This window comes from Nyctereutes procyonoides, unplaced genomic scaffold (assembly GCF_905146905.1).
Source record: "Nyctereutes procyonoides isolate TBG_1078 unplaced genomic scaffold, NYPRO_anot_genome, whole genome shotgun sequence".
In the NCBI taxonomy this organism is placed as follows: Eukaryota; Metazoa; Chordata; class Mammalia; order Carnivora; family Canidae; genus Nyctereutes; species Nyctereutes procyonoides.
Genome location: NW_026575020.1, coordinates 54,419,024 through 54,436,060, shown reverse-complemented (window position 1 = coordinate 54,436,060; position 17,037 = coordinate 54,419,024). Strand labels below are relative to the sequence as shown.

Below are 17,037 nucleotides of genomic sequence, written 5' to 3'. Positions count from 1 at the left end.
CAATGGGATACTATTCAGCCTTCAAAAGGGAGGAGTTTTCTTTAATACAGGATTGCAGACACATAGCAAGCATGGCTTAAATAACTTTTTTCTTCTCTCAAGATATTTCAAACTGTCTTGATATGTCTTAACATTAAAAATAAGATTAAGAGTCTAGAGAAAAAAAAAAGAAAAAAAAAGAGTCTAGAGAAATGTGCCACTGGGTCTGGAGGTATGGACAAGACTCTGCTCTCTCTGTGCTTCAGGATCCTTGTCCATGAGACAAGGGAGACTCCATCTTCAGGGCCTTTGTATTCTCCCGAGCTCTCCGCCAGTTGTCCCCATGCCGCAGTGATCCCAGGCACTTCCATGGAGCTGTGATTTATAAAGGTATTTAGAGATACTATCCTATGGGAGCCACGTCTTTTCTCAGAGCCACATGGGACTGAGCTCCCACTCTCCACACACAGCTAGCTGGAAGGAAGCAGAGAAGAGAGGAAGGATGTGACAAGAACTGGTGGGATGGAGGGTTCCTTGCGGGACCCCACTGGAATCCCATTCCCACTCATTGTCAGTGAAGCCAGCCAGGCTGATGGCGCCCAGCTGCCTTGTTGATGACCGTCCAGGGGAGCAGGCTGAGTGGGATGTGGGTGAGGGCTATGGGGGCTGTCCCTGGGCTTCTGTGGCCCACAGAGACCTCCAGATGGTGGGGCTGGTGACACAGACTTATGTGTTCTTGATCACGCTGTACTGTGTCTCCTGCTCCAGGGTCCTCTGGGAGCGAATCCTGTTGGCCTTAGAATCCTCACTCTGGAAGTCAAACACCACAGATGAGTAGTAGGGTTCTTCCCTGGAAGCCTTCTGCTGAGAGAGAGAGATGGAAGGTTCAGGGAAAGATGGGGGAGGCATGGGCCCCCAGCTCAGGATGGAGATGGGGGTCACCTGAGGGGGATGTGGCGGAATCTTCACAGTGCAAATGGGGATGCATCCTCTCCTACTGTCCCTCCCACACCCCTGCTTCACTCTACCTGTGAAAACACAGCACAAAGTCCCAGGCATCAGACCCAGGGATGGGGCTGGGGGGTGGTACCTGGGATCTGCTCTGAGATCATTAATCACCAAGTTAGAAAAACAAGGATGTTACTAGTCTCAGGGCCACATGTCTGCCGCATATCTCCCCTTCATCTTCTCCAACAACTAGCCCCCGAAAGTCTCCCTGAACTCTTTCACTAGCAGGTGGGTCCTGACCCCAGGGTGGGTGTGGGAGGGGAGCTTCTTCCATTTTCTGCTTTATAGTCACGATGCCTAAGGGTTGACCTACAGGGGCTCGTTGATTAAAAATCTGAAAAGCAGAGTTGATACCCAAGAAATGATGGTACCAAAACAGTGGGAAATCTCAGGCGTTAACACTTACACGTGGTATACAGTGGGTGCTTAATAAATGCAATGCTTTACTGACTGTTGAGCATCACTAGCCACCTCGATAGCCCCTTCATCTCCCACCCCAGCTACAATGACACCAAGCTCTGGCAGGATCGACACCTTCTGTGTGGCCCTGTGCTGGAGGGGGCACAAGATCACCACGCCGGCCCGTCATTTCCCTCTCTGCCCCCTGCCACCCCAGGGTGGTGCCTCTAGCAGAGCCCAGGACCCCCATGTGGGAGCCAGGCCCTGGTACTCACCACTGTGCTATATTCCACCTCCTCCTGCCTTGATTGCACAGGCTCTGCCTGAAGTGGCCACGTTGGCAGCTCCAGATTCGCATAGCAGAGCTCCCCTTGCTGAGTAGCCTGGGTGGGCAAGAGATGGGGGGCCTTGGTGGGAGTCCACGGAGCCCCTCCACGGTCCAGCCCAGAGGAGCCTCTGTTCTTGCCTGTGTGCGGACATCTCCCCTACTCCCTCGATGCTCTGGGTACCCCAGCCTCCCCACCTGCCTCCTCCTTCCCCCGCTCTGGTCTTCTCTGGGCAGTATTTGAATGCCCCCCCCACGTCAGCATCGAAGGACTCTCCCTCATTCCACTTTCTATGGCCAGAGCTCCAGAGAGGACCCAATGACCAGATCTTCCGGGGATCATTCTCTCTGCTCTGGGTGAGCACCCCACTCTATCCATCGATAATGCACTCAGCCCTCCACTGGCAGTGGGATTGTTGAAGCTCCAGCCACCTCGGCACACCTCCAGCCCGTCTTACCTGACCAGGGGTCCGGAGTGGCTCTGAATTCTCACCAGCTAAAGAGACAAGAGAAGAGTTGGCAGTTTGAATCCCAGAACAAGGGAGGAATGGGGATCCCTATGAGCCATCGGGAGGAATAATTTCCCTAGAGACTTTGGCCCTGGGGACCTGCCACTTGGGGTCTGCCACAGGGGAGGAGTTCAAGGCTTTGGGAAAGAGTGAATCGGTTGAAGAGGGAAAAGACGAATGAATGAGTGAGTGGAGGTGTGAAGAAATGAACCAGCGGGAAGGCACCGGCTTGGGGAAAGTGGCCAAACGAAGCTAATTCTCAAAACAGTCACTCGAAGAATGTTCCCAGGTGGGAGAAGACAGGTAAAGGGTATCTGTTTAGGGACACCTGTTGGCAGGATGAAACAGTTCTGGAGATCTCTTTCACAAAAACATGAAAACGCTTAACATCACCAAACTGTAAGCTTAAGAATGGTTAAGATGGCAAATTTCATGGTAGGTGCTTTTTACCACAATAAACAAAAATAGCAGAACCAAAGGCCCTACCCCAGATGTATGGAGTCAGAACTGCTGGGGATAGGTTTTAGAAAGCCCTAAAATTTTTTTAGGGATGCTTGGGTGGCTCAGCGGTTGAGCATCAGCCTTTGGCTCAGGGCGTGATCCTGGGGTCCTGGGATCGAGTCCCACATTGGGGTCCCCACAGGGAGCGTGCTTCTCCCTCTGCCTGTGTCTCTGCTTGTCTCTCTCTCTGTCTCTCATGAATAAATAAATGTAAAAAAAATTTTTTTTCTAATTAAAAAATAAGTTCTATGTCCTTTGGGAGACATAGAACTGCAGCAAACCAGGAGAGGTCACAGGGGTCATCTGTTGTACTCCTTGGCCTGGGGGGCGGGCAGTGCTGTCCCTCACACACAGGAGGGTCCCGTGACTCCAAGGGGGTCACGGCTCAGGGCACACAGCCTCAGGCTTCCGGCACCTGCAGCGTGGCTCTGCAGGAGTCCTACCCCAGGGTCAGGCTCTGCACATCCCTGGCCCCTGCCACCCAGGGACCCAGGAGCTGGTGGGCCATGGGGGTGCACACAGAGCCAGAATGCCTTTGGTATACCTGCATGGCCAGGCCACCCCCAGAGCCCACCTCACTCCGTGCACCAGGGGGAGACACTGCCCGACCCTCCGAGAGCCCCAAAGTCGAAGGTGAGACACATGGACCCTCAGGGGACGCATTCCTGGGAAGTGTTAGGGACCGGCCACCTGGCGCCACGGAGGGATAAGGATGGTGGGGAAGAGACGGGGGGACCTCTCTTGGGAGGGAACGTGGCAGTGAACCAGCTGGACAGTAGCCAGCTTGACAGGAAGCACGCGGGAGGTGGAGGCCCGTCTCCCCTGGTCACACCCATGTCCCCTAGAGCCCCGCAGAGCCTGGCATCACAGCAGGTGCTCAGGACAGCAAGGTGAGGTGAAGCAACCGCCAGCAGGTGTGACAGGGCAGGCGGCAGGCTGTGGAAGAGAGGCAGGGACCATGAGGGGACAGGGGCTGAGACTTGCAGGGATGAGGCCGAGAGTCAAGATACTTGAACAGAAGCCTTTTCTCCTGTTCCAGAGGAGCAGTGAAGCCAGGTGTAATTCCCTCCCCACGCACACACACACACACATACTGTTAAACTCTGCAGTAAGAGACTTCTAGAACATTTCACAGCAGCAACAGAAATGATAATAGGTTAAATGGGAAAAAAAAGCTGTAAAAGAGAGATTGTGGTCTGAAGCAAACCATAAGGGAGAAATCGTATCTGCATAAATAAACACTGAAAAACATCTGAGGGGGCCCCTGGGTGGCTCCATCCGTTGAATGCATCTGACTCTCTATTTTGGCTCAGGTCAGGGTCTCAGGGTCATGGGATTCCCCTCCCCCCCCCAGTCGGGCTCGGTGCATCATCTGGGGAGTCTGCTTGAGGAGTCCCTCCCCTCTGCCCTCCCCCACATGTGTGCAAATAAATTTAATTTAAAAAAACCCAAGGCGCTTCTATTTTTCTTCAACTCACTTTGTACTTAAATAAACTTATTTTAAGGGGAAAAAGAAAGAAGAAAAAAGATGAAGAAGAAAGAAAGAAAGAAAGAAAGAAAGAAAGAAAGAAAGAAAGAAAGAAAGAAAGAAAAGCAGCTGGAAGGACACACCTCAAATGTCAGCGGCTGGTTTTCTCTGCATTTCTTATTTATTATAGGATGTTTCCTTCCTTATTCATTACGGGGGATGTTTTCCTTCTTTGTGCTTTTACTTATGTTTTGAATGCTCTACAACCATCCTATGTCCCTTTTGTAGAAGGAGGCTCTCTGGGTGAAAGGGCAGAGAGGGCTAGAACCCACAAGTCTGAGGCAATCAGGGCTGAGAAAGTCTCCGCGGGAGGTCACCACGCATGGGTCCGAGTCAGGAGAGGGCACTCGGAAGTGATGTGGGACAAGCAGCCGGGGAAGAGGAAGTGGTTTTCCTTCCCTGCTTCAGGCACACACATGCTAGGGCTGACTGTGCGTCTACAGGCCTCCACGGTGGGGAGGGGTGTGGGGCGGAGGGGGCGCCTCCCCGGCCCTTAGCTCAGCCAGGCTCCCGGAGCACTGCGTCTGCGCTGCACGCACCACAGATGCCCCTGAGTCATGGAGTCAAGGCGTTTTAGAGTCGAGAAGGAAATGTAAGGCTCACATGCCATCTGGGAAAGAAATCTGCGCTCCTTTGGGTGACAGCTGGGCCCCCAGCCAGCAACAAGACGGTCACATCTGTTTCTTTCTGTGCCTTGCTTTATTTCATGAGCCCTTTGAGTTTATTGAGTGCTTATTTATTGAGAGCCAGACAGAGTGCTGGGTGCATCACAAGTGTTCTCTCTCTCTCTCTCTCTTTTTAAGATTTTATTTATTTAATCATGACAGACATGGAGAGAGGCAGAGACACAAGCAGAGGGAGAAGCAGGCTCCATGCAGGGAGCCCGACGTGGGACTCGATCCCAGGACCCCGGGATCACACCCTGAGCTGAAGGCAGACGCTCAACCCCTGAGCCACCCGGGTGTCCCATGTGTTCTCTCTTTTAATCTGAGCCCAGAGGAGAGCAAGTGGGCACCAGGATGCCCAAAGCTTCTGAGGTGCCCTTGTAGCTGGAGATAGTAAAGATAGGTTAACAAACACTGACTCTGTGGTTTTTCAGGTTATGGCCCCTGACCATGAAGAGTAGCAAAGGCTGGTGGGGAGACCGGCAAGGAAGCAGGTGGGGAGAATCGGTGGTGAAAGGGGCATGATGGTGCATGTACAGAGGTGCAGCCAGGAGGGACCCCCAGTTACGTTTGGGGAGCCAGGAGAAGGAGCCAGAGGAAAAGAAGTCTGAGGGCCTTGGAGGCCCACCAGGACTGAGCCAGCAAAAGGAAGCAGAGAAGGTGCTCCAGGGACCTAGAGCAAACGCAGGAGAGACTGATGTCATAGCTGCTACCAAGTTGTAGGAAGTCGGGCACAGCTGCCCTCCAGAGTGTGGGCAGGGGGTGGGCAGGACCGATTGTGGAGAGACCTGGACTTGTGAAGGTGTGGGAGGTTCTAAACAGAAGAGGGTGATGGCTTCACAGACAATCCTCCAGGGAGCCGCCTCCCACAGCCTGCATCCACCATAGCAGGGACACTTCCTCTGGGGTCTGGCCTCTGGGGTCACCCAGGGTGTGCGGTCTGAGGGTACACATTTGATGCCCATTCTGGGGAACAAGGACACAGAGCCTCGAAAATGAGAGACTGTGCCCGCCCACCCTGCACCTGGCAGGGAGCTGACTCACCTTTGACCCGTCTGTGTCTGCGAATCATCCTCCAGGCCAGCAGCGAGCTTCCCCCCAGCAGAAGCAGCAGAAGTGCCAACAAGGAGAGGAGCACTTGGAGCCTAGAGGGGGACACAGGGCTGTGTCGAGCAGGCGGTGATTTTGTAGTCCCCCCGTTTATTTGCAATAGATAGATAAGGTCACATTTCAAAAAAAAAAAGTATAGTCTCCTTTGTACACACATGCAGTGTACTTAAGAACCTTCCAGGGACCCCTGGGTGGCTCAGTGGTTGAGTGTCTGCCTTCAGCTCAGGGTGTGACCCCTGGGTCCTGGGATTGAGTCCCACATCGGGCTCCCTGCAAGGAGCCTGCTTCTCCTTCTGCCTCTGTCTCTGCCTCTTTCTGTGTGTCTCTCATGAATAAATAAATAAAATCTTAAAAAAAAAGAACCTCCCAGAGGCTCATTATTCAGATACAAGAAGATCTAAATGTACATTACTTTCCCCTTTCTTTCACACAAAGGAGGCATAATACATCACTATATATATATATATTTTTTTTTACTTAGCAATACCTTGTGGACATCTCTCCATGTCTGTGCATAAAGAGAACCCCCACTCTTTCCCACAGCTTGCATAGTATTCCACAACAGAGACACACTATAATTCATTCCATTCTTCCCTCTTCGTTGGCATTTCCCACAGTCTCTTGTAACTACAAACACCGCTACCAAAAGATCACCTTGTAGCTCTATCATTTCTTTCTCTTTTTTTAGACTTATTTATTTGAGACAAAAAGCATGCAAGTGTGTGCCTGCATGAGTAGGGGGAGGGGCTGAGAGAGAATCTCAAGCAGACCCTTTGCAGAGCCGGACACGGGGCTCACTCAGTTCCACAACCCTGAGATCATGAGCTAAAAATCAAGAGTCAGACACTTAACTGACTGCACCACCCACGCGTCCCGCAGCTCTGCTGTCTCACACGTGAACAAGCTGCAGCAGGTGGGAAGCTGACTTTGGGTCCCCCACTTGCCAGGTCCTTCTTATACGTCTAGTTTGCATTCATCATGTTCTAGTCTTTCTCTTAAGATGCACCTCCCCCACACATACCAAATTGCCCGGGCTCCAAGCCACACAAAACCTAGCTCTGCCCCTGCGTGTGCATCCGCAGTCAGCTCTGGAAGTGGTGTGTTCAGGCCTTACCTAATGTTAAGATTGTTGCTTGGGTTAACAGGAGGCCCATGGAAGGGCTTCAGGGTGTCATATAATAAGGAGTCTGAATGGGACGCCTGGCTGGCTCAGTTGGTAGAGCACGAGACTCTTGATTTCAGTGTCTTGAGTTTGAGCCGCATGTTGGGTGTGGAGATTACTTAAAAAAAAAAATCTGGGGACGCCTGGTTGGCTCAGCAGTTGAGTGTCTGCCTTCGGCCCAGGGCGTGGTCCCAGGAGTCCTGGGATCCAGCCCCACATCGGGCTCACTGCGTGGAGCCTGCTTCTCTCTCTGCCTGTGTCTCTGCCTCTCTCTGTGTGTCTCTCATGAATAAATAAATAAAATAATAAATAATAAATAGATAAATAAATAATCTGAATAGGCTTTGCCCTGGCTCCTGGAGATGAGGCTCTAAATCCCTGAGAATTCCCTAATAGTAGGCATGCCTTTGTAATTCAAGAACCCCTTGCATGACACTTGAGTTTATGCTAAGAGATGAGGTGAGCCAGGGTTGGGGCTGGGCACCAGAAGAACCAACCCCACGATTATAGAAACCTGAAATTCAGGGAGCAGATCCACAGGGGCTGGGACTGAGTTCAATCACGTGGCCAATGATTCAACCAATCACACCTGTATAATGGACCCCCAGCAAGAATTCTAGGCACCAAAACCTGGAGGAGCTTCCTGGCTGGTGAGCACATCAATGCCCAAGGTGGGTGTCGAGCCCCAACTCCCCCGGGAGTCAACAGGGAAGCTCTGTGCTCAGGTTCCACCTTCTAGACCATACCCTATATGTCTCTTCATTGTCTGATACTGGTCCTTATTTATCCTTTATGATAAAAGCATATTTGTAAGTACAGTGCTCTCTTGCATTCTGTGAGCTATCTAGCCAATCATCAAACCCAAGGGGGTCATGGAAACCTCCAAATTCATAGCCAGTTGGCCGGAAATGTGATGGCCAGGGGATTCCCCAAAGTGCTCTGGCTTCTAAAGCCAGGCAGTCTTATGGGGCTGAGCCCCCAGCCTTCGGGACCTTTGCTAACTCCATGTGGTCAGTGCCAGAGCTGAATCACAGTGCACAAGGTGATGCCGGGAAAAGGAGTCTGGGAACCTCAGAAAATGGTTTACAACTGTACGAGTTTTTCTGGAGAGTCTTTAAGCATTGTGGGATTCTCCTGGGGGTTTGTGCTCCAAAAGATCAAGAATCAGAAGTTTGGAGGAAGAACCCAAGACTCTGCATCATATAGCCTGGGCTGAAGACCAGCCTGCCTCTCCTAACTACGGGACCCGGCAAGCCGCTTAACCTCTCTGAGCCCCTGTCTCCTCCTCTGGAACATGAGGCTGGTAATGTCAAAGTTCTAGTGAGATGAGAACATGCATGTAGGACATTTAGCACCTGCCTGGTAGGACCATCAGCCCTTATTAGAAGTCCCTTTACCTTCCATTGCCATCTCGGCTTCTCCCTGGCCCTGAGCGACTCCTGAGGAGAGAGCCCAGCTCCAGGACTGGGGACAGGGGACAGGGCACCTTACCCCAGGCTCTGACTTGGCTGCAATTCCTCCTGGCTGCTTGCACTGTGGGTGGCTCCCGTGATGGTCGGGGCAGGGGATGAGGAGGACCAGTACGACTTGGTCTTCATTTCAGCTGTGATTGTCGAGATCTGAGTTACAGTGATGCTGGCAGATGAGGTAGACATTGTTGCTGGCGTGGAAACACAAATCAGAGCCCGGATAGCTCTCTCGGACTCTCCCACTCACTACTTGCCAATACATTTTTGGTTTGATTTCACACAAAATGCTCACTCAAGGCAGGGGCAAGGATGGAGGATCCGGGGGCAAAGTCTCCCCAGGGCCCTCCTGAGCCAAGTGAGCATTTCCAGAAGGGACATGGGCACTGCACTGCTCGCACTCAACAGTCCTGATTCCGTCCTGCGGAGGAGGGTCAGGACCTCGGGAGAGCCCCTTGGTCACCCCTGCACTCCAGCTTCATCCCCCTCTGGCCACAGCCACAAGCTGCCTGCCTGAGACCTCTGTCTAACCTGCAAACCTGACCATCCTGGCTGGATGCTGCACCCAGCACCTTCACCGCCTGGCACCACCTGCCTCTCCACTCAGCTCCCACCTGCCTGCAGCGCGGCTCTGGGTGTCCACAGGGCTGGCACCAGCGCTCTCCCTCTCATCTTTGTACACCTTGCCTTCTTGACAGCCCCTTCTCAAGATTAAGCCAAAGGGCCAGCTCCTCCAGGAAGCCTCCCTGACTCTCTGTCTCCTCCTCCTACACAGACACACACACACACACACACACACACACACACACACATGCACAATCTCGTAGCAGCCATTCCAACCTGAGACCCTTCAGGCAGCCCAGGTACTGGTACTAGGGGGCAGGTGTGTGTGCGCAGCTCACCTGGGTTCACAGACACCATAACGGAGAAGGTGGGGTCAAACCACGGTGTGTTGATCCCACACTTGTATGTTCCTGCATCGCCAACTGTGAGGCTCTTCAAGGTCACTGTGAAGGTGAGGTTTGCAGGATGGTCCCTGATGGACACGCGGCCTTTCGTCACTTTTCTCTGTGACTCTGTGGTCTCCACGATCTTCTTCCACACACATGGGCTTTTGCACCAGTATTTGTCATGGTCTCTGAATTCCTCCTTGTACTGACACCACACACTCAGGGATCCCCCCACGGTGCCTGACACGGAGTCAGGGCCACGCAGAGACGAACAGCCTGGAAAACACAGCCGAGTGTGGCCCCTCAGCAGACGGGCCTGGGTCAGGGGCGCCATGGGCGTCACCCACCAAAGTTGCCCCATCTCGCATCAGCCACCCCCATCCAGAACCTCCCCTTCCTCTTCTGTCACCCCCAAAATTTCTTTTATCACAGCAGCCCCTTCCTCCAGACCTCAACCTCCTTTCTGGCTGCTCAGGGCATGAGGTCTAATCTCAATAAACCCCAGTAAAGCCCAGATGAACAAGAGAACCCCCCAACTCAGGAAGTCGGGAGAGGAACACATGCATGTACCCCCTACCTGGGAAGAAAGAATAAGGTTGGAACAGAAATTAGGGAGCTAGGTCTGGGAAACGAACAAGGGGTGGTGGAAGGGGAGGCGGGCAGGGGGGTGGGGTGACTGGGTGACGGGCACTGAGGGGGGCACTTGATGGGATGAGCACTGGGTGTGATACTCTATATTGGCAAATCGAACTTCAATAAAAATATATATATATTTTAAAAAAGAAATTAGGGAGTTAGGGAACAGAAAACAGTGGAATTAGCATATACATTGGAAAACTGATTTTTCAAATGGGAGAGACAAACATTCTAGCGGTAGCCAAATCAAGAAAAACAAGAGAAACACATACACAATGTATAAGAAGAATAACCAGGGTTATTGGAAAACCTCTACCAATAAGTCTGTAAACTTAGATGAAACCGATGATTTTTCTATATTTAGGAAAATATAAATTACCAATATTGGTCTGAAATATATATATATTTTTGTGAATATATATATTATCAAGTGAAGATGCATATGATCAAGGAGACCTTTCCTGGTGATGTGTGAGGTGCAGTATATATCAAAACATCACAGGGGGGACGCCTGGGTAGCTCAGCAGTTGAGCATCTGCCTTCGGCCCAGGGCATGATCCTGGGGTCCCGGGATCGAGTCCCACGTCGGGCTCCCTGCATGGAGCCTGCTTCTCCCTCTGCCTGTGTCTCTGCCTCTCTCTCTCTGTGTCTCTCATGAATACATAAATAAAAATATTTTTTAAAAAGGAAAAAAATCATATTGTGCACCATAAACATCCACAGTTTTTATTTATACCTCAATAAAGCTGAGAGGAAATGCAAAAAGAAACAAACAAAAAAAAAACAAAAAACTTCTGTCTTTCAAAAAACAAAAAGAATAAAACCTGGACAGTTTCGTAAGTTAGTTCTCTCACACCTTCAAGGAACAAATAATTTCAACTGCATTTGCACATTTATAGAGAATATAGAAGCAGGAAAACCTCCCTAATTCCTTTCATGAAGACAGCATGATACATTGAGACTAAGATGCAGCTGAATTTCTTCTTTTTTTTAAGATTTTATTTATTTATTCATGAGAGACACAGAAAGAGAGAGAGAAAGAGAGAGAGGGGCAGAGGCGCCTCGAACTCCACTCAGGCGTCCCTGAATTTCTTTTTTTTTTAAAGATTTTATTTATTTATTCATGAGAGACAGAGAGAGAGAGAGAGAGAGAGAGAGAGAGAGAGAGAGAGAGGCAGAGACACAGGCCGAGGGAGAGGCAGGCTCCAGGGACTCGATCCCAGGTCTCCAGGATCACATGCTGGGCTGGAGGTGGTGCTAACTCACTGAGCTACCCGGGCTGCCCCCTGAATTTCTTAATAGAATTCATCACCTTAATAGATCAAAGAAGAAAAACCAAAATAAGAAATAAAATAAAAAGAAGAAAAAATAATCATCTGCATAGATAGTGTGAAAGGATCCAACACCCATTGCTACCATTTTTAAAAACATCTTGTAGGGACGCCTACCAGTGGGATTATTCTCATGAATAAATAAATAAAATCTTTAAAAAGAAACAAGCAACAAAACAAAAAAAGTCTTCCAAAGAGGCACAAGTGGATGCCTTCTTTACACTTAATGGGAAACACTGGACACCTGCCCTCACCAGGGACAAAGCAGGGATGGCTTTGCCACCCTCCGTCGTGGGCATCATTCTGGCCATGCCAGCCTGTGGCCAATGAGAGAAACAAACGAGACAGACGGATATCCAGAAGGAATGACAAACTCCCATGTAGGCAGACCCCAGGAAAACACAAGGACTCCCTGGAGTGGGTAAGAACCAGACTAGCCGTGCTGGGGTGACCGCCTCCAAATTAATACACAAAAGCAATAGCTTACCCGTGGACCACTAGTCAGCAAACAGAGTCGAAGAAAATGTGCAATTTATAACCAAAACAACCAAAAGGAATTTAAGTACCCCAGGGACAGACCTGCCAAGGCTGGCCCGCCGGTGTGCGGAGAGCACCTGGGGGGCTCAGAGGCCAGATCCCCAGAAACAGGAAGCCCCTGCTCCCTGGAGAAGCCCTAAATCCCGGGACGCCCGGGTGGCTCAGGGGTTGAGTGTCTGCCTTTGTCTCAGGGTGTGATCTCAGGGTCCTGGGATCGAGTCCCGCATCGGGCTCCCTGCAAGGAGCCTGCGTCTCCCTCTGCCTGCGTCCCTGCCTCTCTCTGTGTGTCTCTCATGAATAAATAAATAAAATCTTTACCAAAAAAAAGAAAAAAGAAGAAGAAGAAGGAGCAGCAGCCCTCCATCTCTTCCCTCCCCGTGGCTTCTCTGCCCTCCCCTTCACTCCCACCACCTTCTCTGCTCTGTCCCCACCTCCCTGCCTTGGGGAGACAGGAGACCCTGGCCCTCAGGCCCGGCCCCTCCCCATCACAGCCTGCTCCTGCCAGTCCCCAGCCCTCCCTGCACAAGACCGGGTCCCTCCCCTCAGTGGCCTCTGGGGCCCTCTCCTACCCACTCTGCTGCCACCTGCCCTCTCCTCCTTCTTCCTGTAATAATTCATCTGAAACTTCCCACAAAGCCCATCGGGGCACCCGCTGTGGCCCATGGAAGGTCAGGTGGATGACCTGGGCCTCGTCTGGCCCCTCCAGGGTGCAGCCCTTCCATCCGTCCACATCTGTGCTGGACAGAGCGCACCCCGCTCAGAGGTCTGGGGGACCGCCGCCTCCCCTGCAGCCCTGCCCCTCACGACCTCCCCACCCACCCACCCACCCCAGCTGCCTCCCCAGCCCCTCACCTGGGACCCAGAGAAGCAGCAGAGCCCAAGGCAGCCATGCAACCCGGCCGTGCCAGACCATCTCTCTGGAACAGATGTCACCTGCAGCAGACCCAGGCGACTTCGGGGCGGCTTCGAGGAGGAGGAGGGCCAAGTCTCCAAGGCTTCCACTTCTGCTTTTCTTCATGCCGGTTGCTTCCTTGTTCAGTATCTTTAGATTCTATTCCTAGAGCTGGTCAGAAAGTGAAGGGCACCGAGGGAGCAAAGCCTCTGGGGACGGTGACGGGCGAGCCCCACAGGACCCATGCCCCATCCTACCCATCCCAGCTGTGTCACAGATCCCACAGGCATTTCCAGTGCCGAGAGCCCTCCTGCTCCCCCAAGTGGCATAGGCCTGCACCCTTCCCCCCTCCATCACAGCCCCAAGACCACAGGGCCCAGTTTCCTTCCTTCTGGGCACAGTAATTCCTCTGGTTTCCTTGCGGTCAGGGTGAGGAGCCAGTGGGGTGGAGCCAGGGCCAGTGTCCTTCTCCAGGCCTGGTGGCACCTGCAGTGAGGCCGCCCCAGAGCGCTCCCCTACTATGAGCCCGCAGCTCAAGGCCCAGACCCCCAAGCTGGCACAGGGACCTCAGAGTCCCAGTGATTCTTAGTCTTGGACGCATGTCCTCAGGCTGTGACCTTCCCTCCTATGCAGTTTGTAGTGGTCCCAGCTCAGGGCTGGGCACATAGTGGGGACTCAGCAAACTTGCAGGGACCCCTCTCACCCTGGTTCACCTGGAGCTTAGACTCCAAACACAAGTGCGCGCGCACACACACACACACACACACACACACACACACACACATCCTTGTGATGAGTGCCCTCAGCTTGCACAGTGTGGCCACATGAGCATAGGAAACCAGTCCTATCGTGTGACATGTCATCTGAGAGCTTGTGGTTACTCATTCCCAGTACCACCCAGAGGGAGCCCTGCACTAGCTCTGGAGGCCCAAGAATGCCCTTCCTCCCCTGCTCCTTGGGGCGTTTTCACTTTCCTGCTCCCTTCTGGCCACAGGAGCACCTTTCCCAGGAAGGTACAAGGGAACCAAAAAGACTCGCCCATTCTCCTTTGCAAGGTTCCAAGCACGGAGTTAGGTAGGCACCAGAAGAATTTCTAGGACAATGCAGTCATAAAGTAAAAGACTCATGAAGGGACGCCTGGGTGGCTCAGTGGTTGAACGTCTGCCTTCGGCCCAGGGCATGATTCTAGGGTCCCAGGATCGAGTCCCACGTCGGGCTCCCTGCATGGAGCCTGCTTCTCCCTCTGCCTGTGTCTCTGCCTCTCTCCCTCTCTCTCTGTGTCTCTCATGAATAAATAAATAAAATCTTAAAAAAAAAAAGAAAAGAAAAGACTCGTGAAGCTCCAAGATCAAGATCTTGAATGGAACAGGAGACTGTAGGAGAGGTGTCATCCTTGGTGGTGTACTTAGTCTAATAATTATCAACTCTCCCCAGAGGTGCACCTTTTCCAATTTAACCACCAAAAGGCACTGCTATGGTCTCGAATGTCAAGGTTAGGAGGGGGACCCACCAGACCGAGAAGCAGGAGACTAGGATCTCCTGTGGCTTGTCCACTTGGTGCTGGCACAATTGTCGGTAAAATATGTGGCTCCAGCAAAATGTCAGTGATCACAGCTGATCTGTGGTAGTAAACAGTATAATAATTATAAAAATACTCGAATGGGAGGTAATAATGTTGTTAGGTCAGCCTTTCCCCAAGGGAATACATCTTCACTCTAATGGAAGGCAATAGAGGAGTGCCTGGGTGGCTCATCCGGTTAAGCATCCAATTCTTGATCTCGCCTCAGATCTCAGGGTTGTGAATTCAAGCCCCACCTTGGGCTCCATGCTGGAGCCTATTTAATACATTAAAAAAAAATTAAAAATTAAAGAAAACAAGAAAGAATGGCAACAGGAAAATAGGGTTCAATAGGGAAAGAGAGATGTGCTTCACAAGTCTGTGGGGTGCGACTCCTCTTAGGATCACAGAGAAACATCTGGACTCCTGGAGGAGGAAGGCAGGGGTCTCAGTCCCTGCTGCATCCACCCTGCTCACCCCAATGGGTCCACAGACATGAAGGAAGAAGTGAAATGATGCATAATTGCCACACGAGGGGCACCTGGGTGGCTCAGTCCAACCTCAGGTCATGATCCCAGGGTCGTGAGATCGAGCCCCATGTCGGGATCTGTGCTGAGTGTGGAGCCTGCTCAAGATTCTCTTGTCTCCCTGTCCCTCTGCCCCTCCTCGTGCTTACTCTCTAAAATAAATAAAATCTTTTTAAAAAATTGCCACACGATGTCAGAAGATTAGGGAAGTGATACTTTCCCCATCACACCCTAATAACCACATGTCTACATGATTTAGGGGAAGACAAGCCTGAGAGCCCCAGGCCTGAGCTCCCTTTCTCAGGGTTGAGGTGTGCAGGGAAGTCCTACAACCGCAGGACCTTTCATCAAGTTCTGAGCCTTTTCCCAGTGTGGACGCACATGCTCGGAGGTCCGAGGGACAAGGGTGGACAGCGCGGAATGGGGACTCTCTGGGCGGACATGGTAGCAGCAGCCACTGCATTGAGTCCCGTGAAAGGCAGGGGCCCCAGAAAAGACTTGGGGGCCATTTAGCTGTGAGGCCTCTTGGCAGAACTTCCCTTTCCAATCCTTCACAGTCCCAGAACTGCCCTCTCCCCGGGGCAGTCGGTGGCTCCCACCCCTCTCCCTCTTCCTTTCTGGAGCTCAAGACCCCTCCCGCACTGTGGGTGCCCCTCAAGCGTGGCCAAGAGGCTGGGAACCGAGGGCTGACCAGCAGGAAGCGGCCACATGACTGGCTGTTGTAGAAGAGGAGCTGACAGTTGGGGGAGTCCGTAATGAGAGGGGAGGGGGGACCCAGCACCTGCTATGTGCCAGGTGCTTCGTCTCCAGAGGGTTAATATCTTCGGGGATCCCTGGAGGTAAAAGGGTAACAGGGAATGAGAAGCAGTGGGGGAAGCGCAGCGGGGAAGGAAGACCAGGAACTGGAAGCATCTGGAACCCGCCTGCCACTCCTCTGGACTCCCTGGGACCGCCTGCACCCACCTGCCTGCCCATCTCAAAGGAACCCACTCCCGCATGGCCGGACCCTCCAGGGACCCAAGCAGCTTGGCAAACCCCTATTCCAGTGCATTCCATAGCCCCAAGGTCACATCCAACCAGCTAGTCGTGGCCCATAACACACTCCCTTGCTTGGCCCTGGACACGCTGTGTTCTAGACAGAGATGGAAATGTGGGTGAGCAGCTGGGTGGCGGTCCAGGCCAGAGGCCTGAGTGCGCAGTCTGTCCCCCAGAGGGCTCCTGAGGCTTCCTGTTCACAGAGCTGCTGCTCTCACAGGTGCCTAGAGCTGGAGGGAATGTGAGAATGTCTGCACCCCGGAAAGAGGACCAGCAAGGAGACCTGTCCCACAGGGGCCTGGGGAGCACAGCGGAGTATCCGCTCAGGGCCTCCTCCTGGGTGTCCCCGGAGGGGCGCCCTGGGGCTCCTCCGAGTCCCAGCCAGGGGGACTGGGGCATCAGCAGTGGGAGGGGCCCGGGTCATCCCCCAAGGTCATTCGTTCACCTTCAGCCTCCTACAAGCCCCCTACTCATTCACTCAAGGCTGCACTCAAGTCATCCCCTCTGAAGGCACCACACCTGCCTCCTCCAGGCGCCTCTGAGCCCCTCCTGCACCCCTGTCCCCCACAGTGTCTGTTTCGGCGTTTGCTTGCCCAGGCTGGGGTGTCGCTGAATGCCCTCCTGCGCACGGTAAGACTCCTTGAAAGCAGGGAGCCCCAGGCTCCATGCCCACCGCACTGCCCAGGGAAGGGAAACCAGGACTGGGGACAGGTACAGAGAAGCCAGGCCATCGAGGCCTCTCCCGTCCTCATGCCAAACTCCATCCTCGGGAGGATAGAAAGGGATAGAACTTAAAACGGTGCGAGTGTGTTAAGATCCATCCAACTGAGCCCTGAGGACGTGAGCTTACCCTAAACCACCGCTCAGCAGAAACTAGGTCCGAACAGAGGCCAGCAGCCGGCACACCTAGAGGGGGCGC

The 17,037-nt window shown here is 52.7% G+C and overlaps 1 protein-coding gene across 1 annotated transcript; it reads right to left on the bottom strand.

The window, feature by feature from the left end:
* Positions 1-617: 617 nt before the first annotated feature.
* CD300A (CD300a molecule) lies at positions 618-13,091 on the bottom strand. The gene is made up of 7 exons (XM_055332174.1): positions 12,959-13,091; positions 9,555-9,878; positions 8,678-8,846; positions 5,959-6,059; positions 2,170-2,207; positions 1,662-1,769; positions 618-840 (listed from the first exon to the last, which is right to left on the bottom strand). The coding sequence occupies exons 1-7, from the start codon at positions 13,017-13,019 to the stop codon at positions 706-708; spliced, it is 936 nt and encodes a 311-aa protein (XP_055188149.1). The 5' UTR covers positions 13,020-13,091; the 3' UTR covers positions 618-705.
* Between the last annotated feature and the right edge of the window lie 3,946 nt (positions 13,092-17,037).

Coding starts and splice junctions, on each gene's coding strand:
- CD300A (XM_055332174.1), bottom strand. CDS start 13,019: ATGGTCTGGCACGGCCGGGTTGCATGGCTGCCTTGGGCTCTGCTGCTT. Junction 6,060..8,677: donor CAGCCAAGTCAGAGCCTGGG/GTAAGGTGCCCT, acceptor GTCCCCCTCTAG/GCTCCAAGTGCTCCTCTCCT. Junction 2,208..5,958: donor CAGACACAGACGGGTCAAAG/GTGAGTCAGCTC, acceptor TTGTCTCTTTAG/CTGGTGAGAATTCAGAGCCA.